Here is a 22,901-nt window from a genome sequence, read left to right as displayed (position 1 = left end):
TGTAAACTTTGTGATTTACGATACCACTGATCTAGAGGGTTCAGTAAGGCACCAGTGTTTAAATTACACCCAATGACATAAAATGCTGCTCGGAAAGGATGGTATCCCTCAGAAAATTCTTCCTCAGAGGCATTGAATCCCTGCAATCAGAATGGCAAAGGTTGCACTCTCCCATAGCAAATCTCAGAGAAAGTATATTTCTAGCATTACTGAAACTCTAGTACTGCCGGAGGGAATCTGATAAAAGGTCAGATGTGCAGGAGAAAGAGCAAAGGGTGGGGCAGGTGAGAGGGCAGGGCAACGGCTGGTCCAAAACTACAAAACAAACTCCCATAAAAACTAAGGACTATCACAGACTTCAAGACCTCTGCTTCCAAGTGCAAGGTGCACTCCTTCTCCAATATAATACACAAGTTGTCCCAAATGTCCATACTACGGTACAGATTTTAGTCTAATTGTTTAGTGCTGTGCTAGAAGGTGCTTAGATAATTTGATGATGAGGGATGTACAAAGAATCTGTATAAAACAGATGAAAAAAGGACCCGTTCAAAAACTCAGAAAATATCCTATAATCCTACAGATTGAACCTCTCTCTAGTCCAACGCATTTGGCAACATTTGTGGTCCAGCATGATTTTAGTTAGCCAGATGTCTACTTACGAGTTTCCTGAAATCCCTTAAAGTTTGTTTACAGCCACCAGCCCTGGCGCTAAGTGTTCTGTGATGTTATTTAGCTATAATGTCTTCTAAGAGCTCAATAATCAGTGGAAGTGTTGGTAACATTGCTAGACAATATTGACCTCCCGTGGTTGGGCAAATTCTCTGGTTCAACACTGGTCAAGTACCGAGTGTGCCAGACTAGAAAGGTTGAACTTGTCCATGAAACAAATGTTTAAGACTCACCAGGTCAAAGCCACCTCATATTTTTGACAAAATGTTTTAATGTACAATAATAGCTTTTAGTGACTTGAATTGTGGAGACGTTGGCTACCAGCAGCTCTGTGCTTCTGTAACTCGGGCCATAACTCTATAATGCACACTGCTTTCCATCCTGAAACATCCCCAAACTCCTATGAAACTAAACAAACCAAGATACCAAACGGGCATGACATTCAAAAAACCAAACCAAACCAACCAACCAACCAAAAAACCCTCCAAAAAACCTGCTGATCAGTTTTGGAAATCTCACCCCATATGTATAGGGAGCACACAAATGAAACAGTGTGCCAGAAATGGTGGGATCATGAGGAGGGGCGCAAAGAGGGGCAACCAGGGGGCAGGAGCTGAGGGAGGGAGGAGGGAAGAGCCAACGTGGAAGAGGAGGCAGTGTTGGGAAGCAAGGCTACAATTTAGATGCTGACGGCCTCCTCACTTTTAGGGACTTACTGTCACTCCTGCACTGAAACATAATGTCAAAGATAACACACACATTGACTTTGACACAGTGCAAACATACAAAAAAGAGTAAATGGAGACTGGAGCATCCAAATGGAATAACGAGGGAAAATTACTCCAGTTGGATTTTGACCACCAAATATAACATCCCCTACTTTTGCTGAAAGCACCCCCTGGTCTTTCAATGATCTCAAGCATTTGGAATTTCTATTTTACATTTCATCTGAAATAAAACTTTATTCTTACCTATCTGCTACACAGACCTGTAAGAACCGAAGTGACTGTGTGTGATTACTGCACCATTAAGATATGGAAGATTCTGAATTCAGAGCTCAAAGAAAAGACACCTGGGTTAGCAGAAGTTGCAGCCAAGTTGGGCAGAGACTGAATCTGTCTCATTCTAGAGTACTTATATGGCTCTCACTATCGGGGTATCTTAGTGCCACACATTCTTTAGTGAATTAATCCATACATGCACCTTTGTGAAGCAGAGAAGTACTATTATCCTCATTTCACGGATGGGGAACTGAAACAAACAAATTCAGGGACTTGCCCCGAATCAGTCAGGAAATCAGGGAACTGAACTAGAGATATAAAACCCTGACTGATTAGTGAACTGGTTACACTCTGGCTGTGTTTACACTGGGCCACTTACTCCGGAAAAGCAGCTGCTTTTCCGGAATAACTTGCCAGCTGTCTACACTGGCCGCTTGCTTTTCCGGAAAAGCAATGACGATCTACTGTAAAATTGTCAGTGTTTTTCTGGAAAAACTATGCTGCTCCCATTTGGGCAAAAGTCCTTTTCCGGAAAAACTGTTCTGGAAAAGGGCCAGTGTAGATAGCACAGTAGTTTTTTCTGCAAAAAAGCCCCGATCGCGAAAATGATGATCGGGGCTTTTTTTCCGGAAAAGCGCGACTAGATTGGCCACGGACGCTTTTCTGGAAAAAGTGCTTTTCCGGAAAAGCATCCTGCCAATATAGACGCGCTTTTTCCGGAAATACTTATACCGGAAAACTGTTCCGTTTTAAGCATTTCCGGAAAAGGGTGCCAGTGTAGACGTAGCCATTAAGTTTAACCAGTTAACTGATTAAATGAGAGCAGGCAGGGGAGGCCGCTCTAGACTGACTGGGCTGGAGTGGTCCCCCCAGCTGCCACAGCTGGACAAAAGCTGTCCCCTGTCACGGGCAGGAGATGCTGCTGGTCCCCAGCCCACGTAGGTCCAGCAGAGCCGGCAGAGCTGCTCCACTGCTGGAAGCTGCTGCCGCATGGGGCTGTTGCTCCTGGCTCCACTCAGTGGCCTGGAAGGGCTGGAGCAGCCTTCCACCTGCTATGGGCAGCTACTCCCTGGGTACCAGGGAACTGTTTATCCTGAACCCATATCTTCCAAATGTCAGACCAACTCGAACCATTGAGCCAACCCTACTCTGCTTGTGAATGTAGTTAACTCAGTCAAACTATTTTGGTTTTCAGTTTTCCACTGAGAAGTTAACATTTTCAGTGGGGAAAATCCTATTTTTGATAAGTTACAACGGGGTCAAAAATCTGTAAATCGGTAATCTGATTCTGATTTACATTATTGACCCCTTACATCCCCCGTTTGGCAGGTAAAAGGACTTTAAAAGTGGGGGTATGTCTAGACTGCATCCCTCTGTCGGCAAAGGGATGCAGATTAGGCAGGTCGACATTGCAAATGAAGCAGGGATTTAAATATCCCACGCTTAATTTGCATAAAAATGGCTGCCGTTTTTGCCGACTCAGCACTTTGTTGGCAAAAAGCAGCAGTCTAGAGGGGGATCTGTTGAGAAAGAAAGCCTTTTTTGACAGATCCCTTTTGCCTCTTGCAAGGAGGTTTACAGGATCTGCCAAAAAAGGCTTTCTTTCATGACAGACCCCTGTGCATCATTAGCAATTTCAGTCACCTTCATTAGCCTCCCTAGTTCAAATTAGGGGGCTAGTGTAGATATACCCATAGGAGCTACAAAAGGACTAACCATATGAGAGAATTTGGAGTCCACTTCTTGAGCAAATATGGATTCTCAGTCCTCTCCCAACTTTGAATGTAGTTCTCTCACCCTTCTTTCTTTTTTCCTTATTTTTTTCCTATCTTCCTGAAAGAAGCATGGAGTCCTTGGATTGGAGGATTTTGTGCTCTGGAAAGAACATTTATTCAAGAACAGAACTGTGCTATCGCTGTCCACAAAAATTCACTGACCATGCAATTGGGACAGAAATCCCCATGAGTTATGACTTCTGTCCAGAGCAGTGAATACAACACAGAAGAAGCAGAAATAAAAGAAGATTCAGCAAGGAAAGATGAAAATTAATATACTGGGGAAAATTCTCTCTTACATGCACAGACACAAACACAGAAAAAATGGAAAAGCATGATGCTAAAAGAAAATAACAATAGGAGCAAAGCCCAAATTGAATTACGCATGAGATTGCAACATGCATTAGCTCCACCTCAACGGAGGCTGCATAAATAAACGCATCTCGTCCTAGAGCAAACTGGTGACTGTCCTCTCCCTGTAACTCTCTCTCCATTCTCCACCTCAGCCCAACTAGCCTTAGATTAGAGCTATTATTTTGGGATATGAGAAAACTACTGACAAAGTGGAGGCAGATTTCAGTGATGGAACCTGACAACAATGGATCTGACCAGGAGATTTTAGAATGACTTATGAAGCAAGACCAAAAGAGCTAAATATGGAAGTATTAAAATACTCTGTAGATATGCTAAGTGATGACTAAAATGAGGCATAGCAGCGACAAATATTTGAAGTGTGTAAAACAAGGAGGGGATAATTGAGTGAGATATCTGTAGGTGTAACCATAGGAAACAGGATGAAATTAAGAAAGGAGAAAAAAAAATAGGCTGAATTTCAAGAGGAGAAAATTCCTGACAGCAATAACTATTAGGCTATGGAACAATTTCCCATGGAAAACGGTGCTAGGTTCAGCACTGGGGGGCACTGCCTCCTCCAGATTCCCAGGCTCAACACTGAATGTGGAATGTATCAAACTTTAGCCTATTATGGTGAAATGCAACTGAAAGGCAGCGCACAGAAAGCATATTTGAACTTGTTATCGGCCGTACCTTACTCAAGTAACTAACAGGATTAGTATATGTAATGGCATGCACTGAACATAGGGTACATTTAAAGTCTTCTACAACACCAAGTGACTTAAGCACTCAGGAGCCCAAATCCCATTTGCTAATGGGACTTAGGGCTTGTCTACATGCCATGGTAATGCTTACTATGAGGTGTGATTTTTGAAGAGCACGAACACGTTCCTCATTCTTCAGTCTGCATGGACTCTACAGGTGGCACACTGCATATTCTCTGTGCTTTAAATGAAGTGTTGTTGAAATGCACAGTAGGGAGCTTTTAGTGCACACCAGCAGGGTCTACGTGGGCTGATTAGCGCACAATATGTTAGTGCGCTTTAGTAATCACTCCTAAGTCACCTCTGGATTTCTTGTAAATTTTATCCAGAGTCCAAGTTTATAAAACACCAGCTACCCTAATGATTAAATGATAAGTGCACTATTTTATGCAAGATAAAAGAAAAAGGCACTGGGGTAACTGAGCCAGATGAGTGATACAAGTTCAATCATTGCAGATGCATAATGACTCATCCAGGAACAGGACTGGCAGGGCTCAGTGGAATCTCTGCCTTGATAAAACATTCAGCCTGGTCTACAGAAAAGGTATTTTTGCTGGAAGGCCAAGAAAGCATCTGTCACTCAAGGAGAATAGGTTAGAAGAAGAATCGCCAAAAGAGAGATAGCCACCTTGGTGCAGGAGATTTTTTTATGCTGTGGTGGAAGCAAAAACACTTGCATTCAGTAGAACATTAAAGCAGAGGAAAAAGGAGAAAATATTCTTTTACAAAGACAGGGTTGCTACAGTATATAACAAAAAATTCTAGTAGTCATGTCTAAAATCTACTTCACTACTAATTAAAAAACCTAGTTGTTTTGTCATTAAATTATTGCATTCAGCTACACTTAAGCAATGTTCCCTGTACCCAAACATCCTGCGTCAAACAACAACGGAAACGAGAAAAAGAAAAACAATCCAACATTGAGAAATTTCAGAGTAATTCTGAGCAATGACTCAGAATACCTATTCTGTTTCACAAACAGCCCACTAATTAAACTCTCTTATGAGTGCTATTAACCAGTTTTTCCAATGCACAGAGGAAAAATCATTTATTAGAGACCGGAATACAAAATTTAATATTAACAACAGAATCTTTATATTCTGTATTTTAATCTGATCAACCTAAACATAAATAGAAGCTGTAAACTGACATCTAAGAAGGTTCATCTGTAGTAGCTAGATTTATGTAGATTACTTTACACAGCATCTGGCGAGACACTGAAAGGTGATGCCGACTTCTTCACATATGGATATTTCAAAATAAGTTTACCTATAAAATCTTACCATCAATAGAAGGGTAGACAACAATGAGCCTTAATTTACAAACAGAGTGTCTTGTCTAAGCTTTAAAACATCAGTACTTTTTCAATCTTCATGAACCGTGACAGAAAAGGATACTATCATGATACTTCCAGTATTTATAATACTCTTTAACATAATGTGTAAATGGAAGGAAAAAGGAATCATGCTAAAGCAGTTGCCAGCTCATTGTCCAGTGCTAAACAAACTAGGTCTATCACTAAAATTTATGGATTATTTCAGTGGCAAGTGACTTCTCATTAATTCTACCTCTTACATGCAGGATTCAAGGTGATACTTTCAGCCAGTTTATTAAAAATCACTTCAAAGAAGAAACTGTAATAAAGAACAACCACAAAATTCGCGTCTCATTCTCCTCAGACTCAGAATGACAGATTTGTTACCTTTACTGGGCTCCTATGCAAAAACGTTTTCCTGCTGTTTTGGTGTATTCAAATGAAGACCGTACCCCAATGGCAAGTACTGTAGACCCCAAGTAAAAAGCAACTGGCTGAAAAAGATGTTCCTTTCACCAGGTTAATTTTTAAAAAGTTATCCTCTTTAAATGATGCCTTATTTGCCTACTTTTGGACCCAATTCAGCAAAGTACTTACACAGATTTATGATTCCAATCTACCAGGAAGCAAAAAGGCAAACAATCTCTGAGCCAAACCCTATATATATAAAGCTTCCAATCTGTCCGATTCTTTTCAGAAAGCAAGAATTCAGGGATAGAAAGAAAATTTAAAAGAAACATATATGGGAAAAAGAGACACATGGGTGAATAAAAAGAATTTCCAGGGAACAAGTTTCTCTTGGCATATTTCCCATTTCTTTCATTGTACCAACAGGGACAGTCAGGATAGCCAAGAGATGTAGCAAATAGTACCCTGAGGAAAAGGGCTTGCCTTGCTTACAACCACAGAAGATGATCACCTCCAGTTGATGGCTCTTTATACGTGTGTGGAGATGACCACATAAACACTGCACATGCCTGGGAAGTAGTTGCCTCAGCCCTCTCAACCTAGGAGACTGTGACCCTCCCGTAAACTTACAACTGACTGGTTGGGTGCTGGCACTTGGCTGGCTCTTCAGTCATCTCTTGTTGTGGCAGCCTCAGAACAGACCCGTTTTTCCTAACTCTTGTCAACATATGCGGGTGAATGCCTGGAGCAGTGAGAGAACTCACACCTCTCCCTCATCTGGTGGTTGTTTCATGGCTCAAACAGTGATCACACTGTTGACCACTACACTTTGACCACTACAACTACCATGAATGGGATTTCCAGAGGGCCAAATGGGAGACCCAGGAGCACTTAAAAAAATCAGCAACAGATCCCATCTGTACAGAAGTTTGTTCAGTACTTGTTCAGACCAGGATGCACTTGTCAATGAGCAGGGATGCCCGGGCCTAAGAAGATGGTCTGAAATGGGAGTAAGATGAGGCTGTCTCTCTGATCCTGGATGATAACATCTCCTGGGCTGAAGTGCATCCCAAGAGACTGGCATCAGTGGTTAGAGAAACCAGGGAATAGTGGGGAAGTAAAGACAGACTCAATGTGATGGGGCTAGGTGGAAGCAGTAGGCAAGGAGGCAGGCAGGTGGGACTTGTCCTGAATGATTATGAAACCATGGGATGCCAGGTATTGCAGTACCCTGGCCTATCATTCCACCAGGAGAGAAAAGAGCACCTGAATCAACGTGTCAGTGAGACAGGGATGCAAGTACTTCCATTGGAGCCACGGGGTGGTGATCCCAGAGGATGGAGCAGAAGATGCTCCAACAGAATGGGTGGTTGCAGTCATTGACATTAGGGATGGCAGAGTTCAACTCAGCAACGGAAGTCACCCTTTCAGAGAGTGCAGAAAATGGACCCAGATGGTTAGAGATGTGTAGGTTGAAGAGATTGAGGTAAGAGACGGGGCAGAAATCCCTCCTCTTCACAAGCTTGTGCACATGCAAGTAAACAGGACTAAAATCTAATCCTGCTTTATCTACAGAGAGAAGAGGGAAATGCTTCCTTGTCCAGAAAGTCCTGAGTTTTACAGCCCAGGGCTTAGGTTTCTGACGTTTCTCAGTGCCAAAGGGTGGGCAGAAAGCATTTGGACCTGGGAAGACGTCAGCGACACTGTCTCTTGCGCAGCCTCATGAGAGGAACCTGCCGAAATGCTGAATTTGGCCTCTCTCTGTAGGAGACTGCAATTATGCTGGCTTGATTTGGTCAAGCTCAGAGTAATGCTACAATCCTTGAAGAGGAGAAAATTTTAAGGGATGAGGGTATCAGCAAACCTATTCTGAAGAAACAGGTTATTTGCAGGCACTGGGGCTGCCAAGAAATCTGTGGGGCACGGAAAGGAGACTGTCTGTCAACAGATCCCACCTCTGACCTGAGTCTCCTCAGAAGGCCAGGCTGAAGGATGTTTAGCAATGTTCCCCATGGCTGTGGAGAAAATGTGTCAACACTTCAAGATGTATGGAGAGGTGGCTATGGTGTTGGCAGAAAGGGAAGCCGTGGGAAGTGGGTACATATCAGTATCAGCCACACAGTTTGTGCACCCCTGTTTGTGCAAGCTGCTTGGAATGATCATTAGGGACACAGTCATGGGTGCACTTAAGCAAACCCAATTTCTGGGATGGTTGGAGGACAGGAAGTCTTTAGCACAAGAAGCAGGGCCCAGATTTCAGTAAGGGGAGTATGAATGCTGGGGCAATGTAGCCTCAGAGTCTCAAAAGGTGGGAGATTTCTTGGCTCGCTGTCTACTCCTGCACCTTCCCCATAAACCCAAGTCTCATTTGGAAGCAGGGGATTCAAAAGAAAGACTGCAGCTCCACTGCTTGCTTGGGAAACTTTTCAGTCCCTTTCCTTTTCTCTGCCCTTGCCTTTCTATCCTGAATTTTGGGCCTACCAGGGAAGGAAAGAGGAAGGATTAGGAAGAAGAGAAAAACGAAACAAAACTAGGCATGGAAGGCCCATGCAAAGGAACAAAATACTGGAGAGAAGACAGTGGACTTTTTGTTTCCTGATAGATTAAGCCATATAATTCTGCATATCCTATTTTAGGAGGGCCATAAGACACAGATTTATTTCATTCAGAAGATACAACCGAAAACCCATTAAGCACCTTCTCATCACACCTGGGAAGCATGATTTCAGAGGCACAGGTCTGTACTTAGTTGTCGATGTACTCTATTCCTGCTAACCCTTCCTAATAACAGCTGATGGGCAGTCAGAATTATTTACTCAAACCAAACAGTTATAACGTAAAGAATAAGGTGTTTGTGCATTATAGGCATTTAAAACACTTCAAAACAATCTCAGGTTGAACCTGCCAAAGTTAATTAGGAAGGTCTTTCATGGCACAAGTGTCAGGCTTTCCTATTTCCTACCCATTTGCCCCAACATCTCTTTTCAAATATAAAGCCATAGCTTTTTTCCACCTATAGTCAACAAATCAAAATTCTTTTGTTCGCCTGTGTAGAATATGCATAAGACGACTGCAGTGAGGCGATAAAGAAAATGACGGATGCAAATGTGACCGTATTTCCTCTGCCTTCAGAAGAGACATCAAGCCTACCAAATACATTTTAGAAATTCAGCACTATGAAGCTGATTGCTATTTTTCCCTTCAAAGCTAATGAATACACTTTAGATACTTAATGCAAACGTTTATTTAGATAATCAATATTTGGGGATTTTCTTGGATATGCAGCAGTGAGACTCTGTTTATCTATGCTCAAGGACAGAGTGCACTTGGGAAAATACTGATATAAAATGGAAATAAATAGGGCACTAAATTAAGAACATATCTAAAAGAAGGTTGCCAGTAACATTCAGTACGCCATATTTAGCTATTTAAAAATAATGCTGTTTTTAGAGACAATGGATAATCCAACACATATCTCCACTATTAATATGTTACATATCCGTTGTAACATTTTAATATTTAGACATACTACTACAGAATTTGTGTCTTACGAATTACCTTCAGAAAAAGAGGGTTTAGAACAAAAAACAGAGCATGTTCTGAACTCCATTTGATCCATTGTAATTATTTTCATTGCTCAGTTCCAAGAGATAATATTTTATACTTCAACCTAGGTTTTTTTTGTCCTTCTGGGCACATCTGCGTTTAGCTGCAGTTTTCATGCATTCTTTCTGGTCACTGTTTCCTTCTCTGCATTTCAACTGCTGACAAACACAAAACTAACATTTAGAGAAATAGCCATAGTGACAAGACTAACCTACCAGTCACCTCATCAAAACTGAGCTAATACACTTAATTCAGGATTTGTTTCCGGATAAACCGACTCTGGCAGAGTAGTCACGCTGCTCACCACAATAACGAAGTTCTTCTATTTCAACAAATATTAATCAAGCCACAGTACTGTGTCTTCAACAAAGCCACATACAGAAAAATGAAATGTTACATTTTTCAACGGAATTGTACTCTGGCCCATTTGGGAAGAACTTAATTTGACCTTAAAAAAACCCAAAAAAACCCAAAAAGCCCAAGCAAGCCATTATTTTAGAATTGTTAGCTAATTATGTAATCAATTCCCACGGTGGTGGCACAAAGTTTCTTCTCTTTTGAAAGACCACTGGTTTTGAGATATTGTGAACTATATTGAGTCGTCCTGGAATCTATCCATTACCATACTGAATTAGATTAATGGTCTGTCCAAATCAATATCCTGTCTCTCAACAGTGGCCAAATCAGATGCTTCTGAAAAAAGGTGGGGAAAGAAAAGCAAAAAAACAAACCCATAATGAATGAAAATGGAATAACCTTAATTGAATTTCTATCATAAATCCTGTCAGAAGCTGGCTTATGCCAAGAAGCATGAGCATTTCTATCCTTTCTAAACAATTTTTTAAAATCTTATCTAATATAATCCCTACGTAGTATAATCTCATCTACTTAATCCATTTAAAATAGGGAATATATTGCTGCAACTGGTAATCTCAAAATTGAAGAACCTTTATAAAAACCTTCCTCTGTTTTAGCTATAGAAAGTCTTAAAATAGTGTATATACAAATTAGGGTTTCAGTTGTTTAGGATCAGATAAATAAACCTGATTGTGAAGCACAGTACTGAACTATCTGTATCTGGCTCATAAATCTCATTTCTTTCAGGATTAAACATTTGGGACAGTCTTTTTTTAAAAGGGCTCTTGAGGAAATTTAAATAAAGTGCACAACACTTCAAACTCTGTGCTTGCATAACTTGTAATCAATAAGTTACTCCTCGAGGAATTCTGTGCCAAAAAATTAAAATTTCTGCATATTTTATTTGCCAAAATAATACAAAATATGCCAGTTTCAATTATTTTGGCAATTTATTTCAAAATACCAGTCACCAAGTATGTCTAGCAATAGAGACAACAGCAACAATAACTACACAAAATTCTCCCGGAAGCAGACTTAAAGAAACCCTATAACAATGCAGTTCCTTTTTCTGTTATGCTTCTGCTAGTTACTTCCATCTGGGTGTGTCACAGATGCCAGCTGGGCATATCTTGTGGAAAAACTCTGACTCTCTGGTCTTTTAGTCAATTTTGTGTTTCCACACTGCCCTTGTAGTGTTACCACATTTCAATTTTTCAAATACAAAGCACTGCTGAGGTAGGGAAAGTATTCATTGGGGGGAAGGGGTACCTGCAGGAGGGGGATATTTGAGGGTACTGGCAATCTCTCCTGCACAGAGCCTAGCTGAAAGGTACTCTCACACCGTGCAGAGACAACCAGTATGTGCTGATATTGGAGGGGCATAAATTAAAAGTAATCTGATCTCAGAACAGCATGTGTCATGCCTCTCTATTCTAAATCTCCACTCCCTGAAAGCAGTAGCTCCACCCTGTAGCTCCCAGCTGTTGCTCCTGCCTCTCCCTGCAGGGTGCAGCTCACCGGGTCCAGTAACACACGCGTTTTGATCTGGAAAACTAGGCACTGCCATAATTCTGAGCAGAATATTAATTGTGTAATGATGCCGAATTCCCCCAGGAGTAATAAGTATTCTACCTGCAGCTCCTGGAATCAGACCCGAAATAAACAGGAGCAGGCGGAAACACACAAGATTCAGACTTCAATAATGGTACAATCTCCTTCCTCCTCAATAAAGAGAAATATCTTTCTCTGTGATAAGCATATTTTACCAGTCTATATAAATACATGTCTAAATATCTGTGAGTGCTTTCATCACAAAAATCAAGGCTTCAATATAAAGTAATGAATTTTTCCATGAATAAAACAAAAAAGTTCCTGTTACCTCTTCCTAGCAATATTATTCTAAGTATGTAATTCACCATGATATCATTTTCTGTCTGCAAGCACTCTACTATCCAAAAGATCTTTCATTCCATAACTTTAAATACTACTTTTGTTATTGCTTTATAGCTTTACATTTTGGGGTGTGATTTCGTTTTAACTTTCTCAAATTTTCTTGTTCTCAATATGCGCCTTGTGTCCACTTGCCAACCTACGCTACCATTTAAACCCTCCAATTACGGCACTTAATGTTTGAACATTCTCTACTGTAGGTGGGCAGGGGAAGCTGGAAGAATGCTTACAAGGAAATGACCTCGTACAGTCTCCTTATTATCACTTGCTTGTTATAGCTCACCTCTGGAAAAGAATCACCATTATGTAACACTTCTATATCTGGTTTTCCTTCTTTCTGCATCCTAGGCTCTCTGTTGCAATTTAACACCAACTAATGGTTTCTGCGTGTGGCATCAGGACTCCTTTAGTTACGGCTTTCGGAAGTAATTAGTGGTTTTGGGTGCTCAAACTCTGAAGGTTCCCAAATTTCAGAAAGTGTCTATCATCCCCTCTAAAAACCAATACCCATTAAGGCATCACTAGTTACACATCAAAAAACGGAAGCATCCAAAACTAGTACAGTTTGAACCTCTCTAAACCAGCACTCTCTGGTCCGGCATTTTAGTTAGCCAGATATCCACTTATCCTGGGTGTGGCCAAGTTTCCTGCGGTCCCATAAAGTTTTTTACAGCCACCAGTCCCAGCTCTCAGTGTTCTGTGCTGTTATTTAGCTTGAACTAATCCCTAATGTCATATAAGGCCCAGTTAGCAGTGGAAATGCTGGTAATGCTGCTAGACAATACCGATCTTCTGTGGTTTGGAAAATTCTTTGGTTCAGCACCAGTCAGGTCCCTAGGGTGCCAGACTAGAGAGTAGTCCTTAAATAAAATCTGGCTCCCCCTTTACCCCTCAACAGCACACTATGCTCCTCCTGTATATGCTGGCGAATCACTAGAAAATAGGTGGCCAGAAAAAGAAATGGCCACCACTGCTTATCTACAGAGTAATCCTCTTAATAAGTCCAGCCCCATCTTCGCCTTGTCTTAAGGGCATTTAGGTTACGTCTAGACTACAGGCTTTTGTCGACAGAAGTTTTGTTGATAGATACTGTCGACAAAGCTTCTGTCGACAAAGAGCGTCTAGACTACATTCAGTTCTGTCGACAAAGCAAGCTGCTTTGTCGACAAAACCCTGTAGTCTAGACACAACCCTACATGCAATAACACCTTCTGTTGACAGAATTCTGTCGACAGAAGGCGTTATGCCTCGTAAAATGAGGTTTACCAGCGTCGACAAAACTGCTGAGTTCTGTCGACGTTATGTCGACAGAACTCAGTGGTAGTGTAGATGCAGGTATAGTTTTGTCGACAAAACTCTGTAGTCTAGACACACCCTTAATGCATGCTTTATTTTCAGGTTACTCATTTCAGTGCCTATGGGAGAGACCTAGAATGCAGCAGAAGTATTGCTTGCAACAAAGCTTACTTCTATACCCTACAATGACACTGTACAGAATGTCGCTGCTGCACTGCTTCCAGATAATCTGATCAAAGACTTGTGCTTCTTTCTTCTCCTCCATGTTGTGGAAGATGAGACAAGAAGAGAGCAGATTTTAAGTAGGGCTGTAAACGCCTGTTTAATTAGTTAACCAGTTAAACATAATGCTTAACTGGTTAACCGATTAAACGTGGGCAGGCGGAGGCTGTTCCGGCACCGGAGGGTTGGAGCAGCCCCCTGCCTGTAGCCAGTTAACCATTCACATCTCTAATTTTAAGGCCCACAATTTCCAGCTAGGATAGCAGACAGTACAACCAATAACTAGAGACTATCTGTATGCAGATCAAGATCCACTTCAGTGCTTTCACCCAATGGCTGGCACATATTCTCTTTTCATTTTATTCTGCAATGGTTCAATGGTTGAGGCTCTTCCTGGACTGAACTCTTACAGCAACACTAAGGAGATCACAGTTTCTACCTTTGGTGCATATTAATAATGTCAGGCAATGACGTGGCAATCTTTCTACTTCATTCAGAGTTGAGTACAAATTAAAAAAACTGGTGAGAGAGTGAGGTGTCAAGAGGAGGATGAACTTCCCTAACTGGGTTACTGCTGACTGGATATCTGATTTGAAGACACAAACAAGGATTATTCCTCCAACTCTGTCTGCTGCTGCTGCATGTTTTACACACAGCAATCCAATAGCACATGATGAAGTAGAATACCAGTGTATCTGGATCATGATTAAATTTTAGCTAAACAAACCTATACTTTGGAAAACACTTTTGTTGCTCATTTGTAGAGACATTTCAAATTCAACAATGCCAGAAATATAGTTTACAATATACTCAGAGCGCTTTGGCCCAAAATTCAACTTCCAATTTGGCACTGCAAGGAGAAGGCCTATTGGGCATATACAGAAGATTCTAAAGATTCCAAATCTTTTCAAGTTTGAGATTTTTTTCTTAAATAAGCAAACATTATATGAGTCAGCAGTAACAATCAATTTAGGTTGCCTCAAATAAGATTTTTCTTTAGGGTGCTACAAAGACTGGACATTTCCTTAAACAAACAGTGTTAATGTTAGGACATAGACTGGTTAACACTGGCCCTTCAAAATCCCCTTTGAAATTCAGGGCCTGATTGTGCTTTGACTTCATTTGGAGACAGAACAAAGAAAAATATAAACCTACAATTTAATGTAATTTAGCCTAATTTTTAAAAATGGAGTCCCAAAATTATCTACAGCAGTAACCTTCCCCCGAAAAGCCATATCCTTTCATATACTTCTTTCTTTTTTCCCTTCTTTCTTTATCCTCCCACCCTCTAAATACATGCATATGGTATCCACCAGTTTCCATCATTTTTTTTGGACTGGTGTTGGTTTGGTACAAGCTTCTGAGTGTCATATTGATAGATTTAAATTTGTTCGCTATTGTGATATATAATGTTTCTCTTGGCCACCACCATTTTCTCTTTCCAGTTGGTGTCTATGTTATCACATAACATGGAAGTCACATTGGTATCATTCTTCTACAGTGTTCTAAACATGTTCATCATAGTCTTTTTTTCTGTATTTTATAATTTAAGTTGACACTTAGACTTTCTGATATCGCAATAAAACCTTTCCAATAGATTTTGAAAATCTATTGCTGGCATTTATTGTGCAATGAATGAATTTTATCTATTGTAGTTGTGTATTTCCTGAGTCTGCTCTACAGAGAAGGACAGTAACGATGCCAGTATTAAATATTTTTATTTTTGTTCCAGGGCAGATCATGCTATTTTTCCAAATCTTTTCAAGTTTATGAAAGTTGTTTGCGGCTTTTGTTATTTGTTGCTGACCATCTAGAATGGTGTGACTAATATAGCACATCTTGGTCCCCAGATAAGTAAAATGACTTATTTCTTCCAGTGTTTCTCCATCTCTCCAGATGGCTGCTTTTGGAATGTTGAGAGCTATGTAGTTTATCCTTCCCTTGCTGATGAACAAAATGATTTGTTTTACACTTCTACAAAAAGCTGGGAGAGAGGGGGAGTTCTTCCTGAAAATAAAGTGCTGAACTGAGCAGAACAAAGTCATCAGCAAAAACAAGGTACTCCAATTGCACCTTAGCATTTGTCCATAAAATTCCTTGGTTGCTTTCTGTGGTTATTTTCCTCAAGATGCAGTTAATGACCAGTGCAAACAATAGTGGGAACATCCTTGTCTTAATCTGACTGTCACTACAAATCATTGGCTGATGATATCACTATCACCAACCGCACATTCAGCATCATAAAAGATCTTTGATTATTCTAAATTTTGTTGTTGGTATTCCATGATATGCCCTTATTTTCCACAGACTGAGTCTATGTACACTAGCCTTCTGGAAAGGTATAAAATTTATTACAAGAGTTTGCTACTCCCACATTGTTCTATAATATTTATAACAGCAACTGTAATGCCTACATGATCTGAATTGTCTAAAACCTGCTTTGTTTCTAAGTTGGCAATCTATTTCATACGCTGCTGTTCTAAAATGTTTGTGCTATTTAGTTTCCTCACTCAAGTTCCTTCTTTTTCACTTCTGGAGAGCAGCTGATTAAACCTGAACTACTGGATTGCTGGACGAAATATGCTGTAGCTATGAAATGGTACAGCAGGGACCAGTTTCACTGTTAATTTAAAATGCTGGAATTAATTAGGTAGTGCAAATGAAGAATTTAATAAGCACACTTTATAACCACAAGTTCTGCTTTTATTAAAACTCCCTGCCAATGATGGCAAATATCTGTGGCCTTTCTTTTTCCCTGTGTCTTTTCCTTAAATTGTCTGCAACTGAAGTACATTTTTCAGTTGAACCTCTCCCCCGTAATTAAATTGCATGCTTGAGTTATACCTCCACTTTCAAATCATTAGCATCTTTTTGAAAAGCTGCTGTATATCCTGCCTATTCAGAAAAGCTACCAAACAAAACTGAAGTTCACAATTTTGGTTTTGAATACCAAATTAGAGGCTGTCTTGGAATCTGTCATTCCTGTTCAATGGAGTTCAGCGTACCACCAAATTAGCATTTTTTCAGTAATAAAGGCGCACGCTTGTTTAAACATGTGTCTTTCCTAAGCAAGTGGTATCATCATGAATTAGTTTTCTTAAACATCTTATGACTGCTCTGGAAAGGCCTGTATGAAGACTGAACAGATCATCAGTAACTGTTTAATCGCTATTAAAATAATGGCACAACAGTCTTGATTATAAATTCTCTCAAGGGGACCCTGTATGTTTAACAGATTTTGTTTAGCTTTGAACACCTTGTAAAATATTTTGGGAGAATAAATAATATCTTACTAAAATCTGTGCATTTCCTTAACAACATGGGGAAAACAGTATCTTTTATTTGCCTCGCTAAATGTTCACTCTCCTCTGCGATTTCATATGATTTTGCCAAACTAACAATTTTAGATCACATTTGAAATATGCCCTTTTATTTTTCTGAAAGCACTTATTAAAAAATCCCTTAAGCACAACTTTAATTCACATTTGCTTTTACTTTATAATCAATTTACTTTATTTTACTAGCAAGATGGAAAAAGCAATTATATATGAAGGAGTTCAACATCCTTCACAGAACGTGCTCCAGTTTGTTAAAAATGGCTCACTTCTCAGTCCCTGCTTTTTATTGTACACCTTGTATATATTTTATGTTACTTATTCACTGAAAAAACAAAGAACTATCCACTACAAAAAATGGATTTTCTGAATAAAAATGTGCAAAAATCCACAGGCATATTGAACATAAACTGTTTCAGAGCTTTGCTTAAGTCCACAAGCATGTCAAGAGAATTTAATGTGCACGGTAGTTAAATTTATTCTGCAGTACATCTTCAAAAAATTATGTTGCCTGATGTCAATAATAAAATAAAGCAGATAATCATTTAAAAGGCAGTCATTCTGACAAGCTCTCACTCCTACAAAGAATGTTCATATAACAAACTTGAAACATATTTCAGCCTTGATTTTTATCCACTTGCATTTCACTACTGAATACATGGCCAAGAGCCAATCAAACTTGTTAACTGAGTCTACTGTATGAATACAGTCTTGTCTTTTTACTTGTTTATGCTCATCATGATGAAAATGACAACACTGTGTGTTGGTGAACCTCTTGGGGGACATGCTTGTCTAGCACTGTGTATCACAACCAGAGGCCAACACCCGGGCTACGTCTACACTGGCCCCTTTTCCGGAAGGGGCATGTAAATTTCACTAGTCGTCGTAGGGAAATCCGCGGGGGATTTAAATATCCCCAGCGGCATTTAAATAAAAATGTCCGCCGCTTTTTTCCGGCTTTTAAAAAAGCCGGAAAAGAGCGTCTAGACTGGCCCCGATCCTCCGGAAAAAGTGCCCTTTTCCGGAGGCTCTTATTCCTACTTTGAAGTAAGAATAAGAGCCTCCGGAAAAGGGCACTTTTTCCGGAGGATCGGGGCCAGTCTAGACGCTCTTTTCCGGCTTTTTTAAAAGCCGGAAAAAAGCGGCGGACATTTTTATTTAAATGCCGCGGGGGATATTTAAATCCCCCGCGGATTTCCCTACGACGACTAGTGAAATTTACATGCCCCTTCCGGAAAAGGGGCCAGTGTAGACGTAGCCCCATAGTGTAGACAGTTGGATAAATTTTGTTTTTGTATTTATTTAACATTCTAATCCCTGCTACTCCCAAACTTCTAGGTTAAGGGGCTTGGGAATATGTGACTGTAGTAAGTGGAGGGAAGGAATGGACTGGTTTTCCAGGTAGCTATGCTAGAGATAGGAAGAAGAGACCAGTAGCTACAATTGACAGGTAAGAGCCCGTACTATTCCGTTTGCTCTGAGGCATTTCTGATGGAGGGGAACTAGGCTGAGATGTTGAGGCAGGTGTTTTCACTGCATGGTGAACTCAAGTTGAAGGGGAAATGAAACCTCAGGAAAAAACAACAACCCACATTAGAGTTTTCTATTAGCATAATGAAACCGAACATGGTAATTGTGAAAAACTGAGTCTCAAAAGAACCAAATCTATTCCTCAAACTTCAGATCATTGGGACTTTGGAATGGAATGGAGAGAAATTATCTTGTGTAAAAATATCAAAGGTGCTTACATTATTTGGGGTCCTAAGTTCCATTTTCAATCACTGAAGCCTATTGAATTCCATGAGACTTTGGCTCCTAAGTGCATAAATCATTCTGGAGAATGGGATGGAGACCGTAAACAACTGAGATGCTTTTGAAAATTTTATTTCAATCTAACTCTAGGAAAACTGGTTGCCCATGAATCCCATCACAAAGAATGATCCAATTTATAGTAAAAGAAAATTTCTAGCGGCAGAGCCACCCAGAAGCATGTCCAAAGCTAGTACAGGCATTTTCTTGAAACTTCTACTAATAAGACAGAGTCCTTGAGGCGGCACGAAACCATGAGAATACAGAACATACAGGAAATGAAGTAAAGCCTAAGACAACATCCAGGGTTTTCATCCCACCAAAGAAATAATACAGGTTGAAACTCTCTTAACTGGGACTCTCTGGTCTGGCAACATCCATGGTCCAGCAGGACCACGGATGTCCCTTGACCAGAGACTCTCCGTGGAGAACTAGCGCCTGGGAGCCCTGCAGGCTGACAGGGCAGTGGGTGTTCCCGGTAGGGCAGTGGGTGTTCCTGGTAGGGGAGTGGAAGCCCCGCATGTGGTAGTAGGACAGCAGGAGCCTGGCATGCAGAGGCAGCGGGGTGGCCTGGCGCAGCAACAGGAATAGGAGCACAGAGGCAGTGGGGATGCTGGGTGCTGCAAGTGGAGCCCGGTGTGCACAGAGGTGGCAAAGCTGCTGGGCACTGCAGCTGGACCCCAGTGCGCAGTGCTGTAATTTTAGTTCCTCAGATTTTTTTTTTTTGGACTGGAAAGAAAAAATAATTTTGTCACTAATTGTGAACCATGCTAGCAAATATCTAGGGAATATATAGTGTTAGGTCCCATATTATGCAGGCAGCTCTAATCTTAAGAAATACTTAGAGCATTTCACAGTCTAAATAAAGCACAAGCCCAAACAAAAGTCCCCAAAAATCCTTTTCTCCCTTGCACTCCTGAAGCTGTCTGTGAGGGAGCATTGAGGTAAATACGTAACAATCAATGTGCAGAAGAGAGTACTGATGAACAACATTTTGAGAATGTGATTTGTTCCAGGGCTACCTCCATTTATTACGTGTCTCAATGTTAAATGGGAAAAAAGAAATAAAAGGAATGATTTCACACTCAAAAGCACTAAGTGTATTGCACTAAGACTGTCCATGCAAGGGCTACGTGATTGTTAGAGTAACACTGTTTGTCTTCATCCTTCATTCACAAGACAATTCTCTCTCTTCAAAATGCACACTCTGGTTTTACATCCCTCTCTACCCACAGCCCTCTATGAGTATGTTCTGTGTGGGAGGACCCAGTTATTTTGGAAACCCTTCCTTTTCCAAGATCCTCAACCTCTCTGGTATGGTTAAGGAAATGTGGCAAGAGTCTCTGTAGTTTCTTAGGGGCAGTTCCTGTGCTGGTTTACTTAAAACATGGATAGACATGTGAAACTGGCTCGGACGTGGCTGCGGTATGCAATATGTCAGAAAGGGAGTTGTTAAACCTGCAAATGGCACAGTATCACACACATAGATTCACGGATCCTCACGTAGACAATACCCTGCTACTAGCAGGGCATGAGGGAACATTAGGTTCAAATATTGTACAGTGACTGCAATTTCCACGTATTTATGCTACGTCATGAATTATGATATCGGTGATGTACCAAACACTGGACATTTTATCCATTTTTCCTTTAGAACGGGAGTAAAAGGCCATGTAATCTTCCTAAGTAGCTATAAAGGCTGATGGTTCATTCCACTGCCTTTTAAACATAAATGATGTGCACTAATGTATAACTATGATTGCAGTTCTGCAGCAAAGTTTGAGCATACAACAGTCCTTCCTCTTCTATTCATGCCTTCCCTATGGGAGAACATGCAGTTTTCTCTTTGATACAGATCTAGATTATAACGAAAGGGTGTATTTCTGAATCTTCTGGAGGCAAACCTATCATCAGATTTTACTCCAAAAGAAAAAGAGCTAAGACTGGATAAAAGCATCGGAGAACACAACCATAAACACAACACAATAATAATAATTAAAAAAAAAAACACAGCAAAAGATTTAGACTATCCTTTTTCAAGTTAGGGAAAATAAATAAAAATGAAGGAGAACTGGGAAAGGGAATGGAACCAAATGGGCTATGAAACTATACAAAATTGGCCTCTTAGTCATGTTTTATAAATACAACATTATACATTTTTTAGAAATCCTAGTTGTTATTCTTTTTTCAGCTCTTTATGTGGCTTGAAACAGAACTGGTTTCTCCTGCAATCTGAATATATACACAGTAGTCACCACTGAAGGTTTACTGCCTGCAGGAAGCTGACTCAGGTATTGGCAATATTTTCCATTATGGGAATAGTCAGTAAAGGTAATTACTGTGCTGTCCACTGTATGCACTTAGACACGACACAAAAAAAATTATGAACATTTGAAAAACACCAAAGTTTTGTTGCCCAAAGGATTATGTAAAGTAGAAACATGAATCTAAGCCAATGTCAAAAATATTTAAGAACATACCTGTAATTTTGTCTCTCACAAGTTTGCAGGATTCTATTTCACCAATGCTCCCAAAGAGACTCCTGAATTCTTCCTGCGTCATATTCTGGGGTAAATAGTTGACTATGAGGTTGGTTTTACTGTCATCTGTGGCAGCCCCTGTCTGCATGGGGGAAGGACAGTTTCTACTGTTGCTGGAGGGTCCATTGGTCGTACTGGATGTAGGGCCATTCGACACCTGAGGCTCCATGGTGCTAATTATCTAAAAAAAAAAAAAACTGCCTGAAGTTTCACACTCAATTGCTATTTTAAAGATACTAACACACCAATAAGTAGGTAGCTTTCGCAGCCAATTCAGACACTTAAAAAAAGGGGGGGTGCTTGATTCCGCTGTTATTGTTATAAAGTAGGTCATGCTAGTCTTTGGCTGTGAGCATATACTAAGAAGCAGTGAAAAATCCTCCTTTTTTGGTTAATGCAAAGCTAATTTCTGTTTTCATCGCACAACCATTTTCATAAATGTATATTTAAGCATGAATTTAATTATAATTTAAGGTAATAATCATGATTAAAATTACAGTTTCATTAAAGCAGAAGAGGTAAATATAGAGGTCTATACAGAAAAGGTAAAATATATTGCCTATTTAATAACTGTATCACAAAGTGCAATGACACCAAATTAAATGGGAGCATTTAATCTGCAAATAGTTGTTGTTTGGATCGCCTTCAAGTAATAACACCCTGATCCCAGAAGACACACCATTCACTGGCTGAAATGATTATCTGTATTCTCCAGTTATATTTTTCACTAATGGAATATCTCCTCTTTACAGAATAAGGCACTGAACCCTCAAACTTCATGGATGTGAGTATTCTAGTGTTTGCTATAATTCCCAAGTGTCTTTTGGATTCTATCGGAGCTTTCAAATGGCTCACAAAGTAGGAATACAGATAAAAATCAAAACACTTTTCCATCTTGAAATGTAAAGCCACAATTTTTTAAAAACCAGATTCAAATGGTCTTTTCTATTACAGAATAAGAGTCCAGTATTGCAAACACCGATGCATCCGAGCTATCAGTAGGACTAATCACACAACTGAAGTGTGTGTGTGTGTGTGTGCGCGCGCATGCGCATTTGCAGGACCAAGGACTAGAGCAGCATATTGTTGATAGAGTTGGATACCTGCAGGAGCATGGCCCTGTCTGTAGATTTCCCCACGATGAACTTTAACTACATACTTCAGTATAACTCTACCAGTGCATTCATGAGTATTGATGAGGAAATCCTACATGTGCACTGAGGGACACTATCTTGACTAGGGTAAACTGTACCAGTGCGAACCGCGGTTTTCTCTGTCTACGGGAGGGGCTGCACTGGTGTAGCTAGGCAGATGTCTGTAATCATGGAAAATCCCCAAGGTAGTCAAGGTCCCTGATTATGAAAGAGAGCAGAAGATATTCAGTGATATAAAGTACTACCAAGCATGAGAGACTACCAGTAACACAGGACAAGGAAATTTAGAGATAAAGGAAAAATCCAAGAGAGACTTAAGAGTACTGAGATACCATACAGTTTGAAC

General features: G+C 40.3%; 1 protein-coding gene across 5 annotated transcripts in view; it reads right to left on the bottom strand.

Moving 5' to 3' along the window:
• ELAVL4 (ELAV like RNA binding protein 4) overlaps window positions 1-22,901 on the bottom strand; it is a 120,089-nt gene that overhangs the window by 37,257 nt on the left and 59,931 nt on the right. For all 5 annotated transcript variants that reach the window (XM_075935951.2, XM_006126430.5, XM_006126431.5 and 2 more), the window contains exon 2: window positions 21,342-21,582. In XM_075935951.2, the coding sequence (XP_075792066.1) occupies window positions 21,342-21,582 (241 nt within the window). The remainder of the gene's footprint in view (window positions 1-21,341; window positions 21,583-22,901) is intronic.

This window comes from Pelodiscus sinensis, chromosome 9 (assembly GCF_052426305.1).
Source record: "Pelodiscus sinensis isolate ZL-2025 chromosome 9, ASM5242630v1, whole genome shotgun sequence".
In the NCBI taxonomy this organism is placed as follows: Eukaryota; Metazoa; Chordata; order Testudines; family Trionychidae; genus Pelodiscus; species Pelodiscus sinensis.
This window is presented reverse-complemented; position numbering and strand designations above follow the sequence as displayed.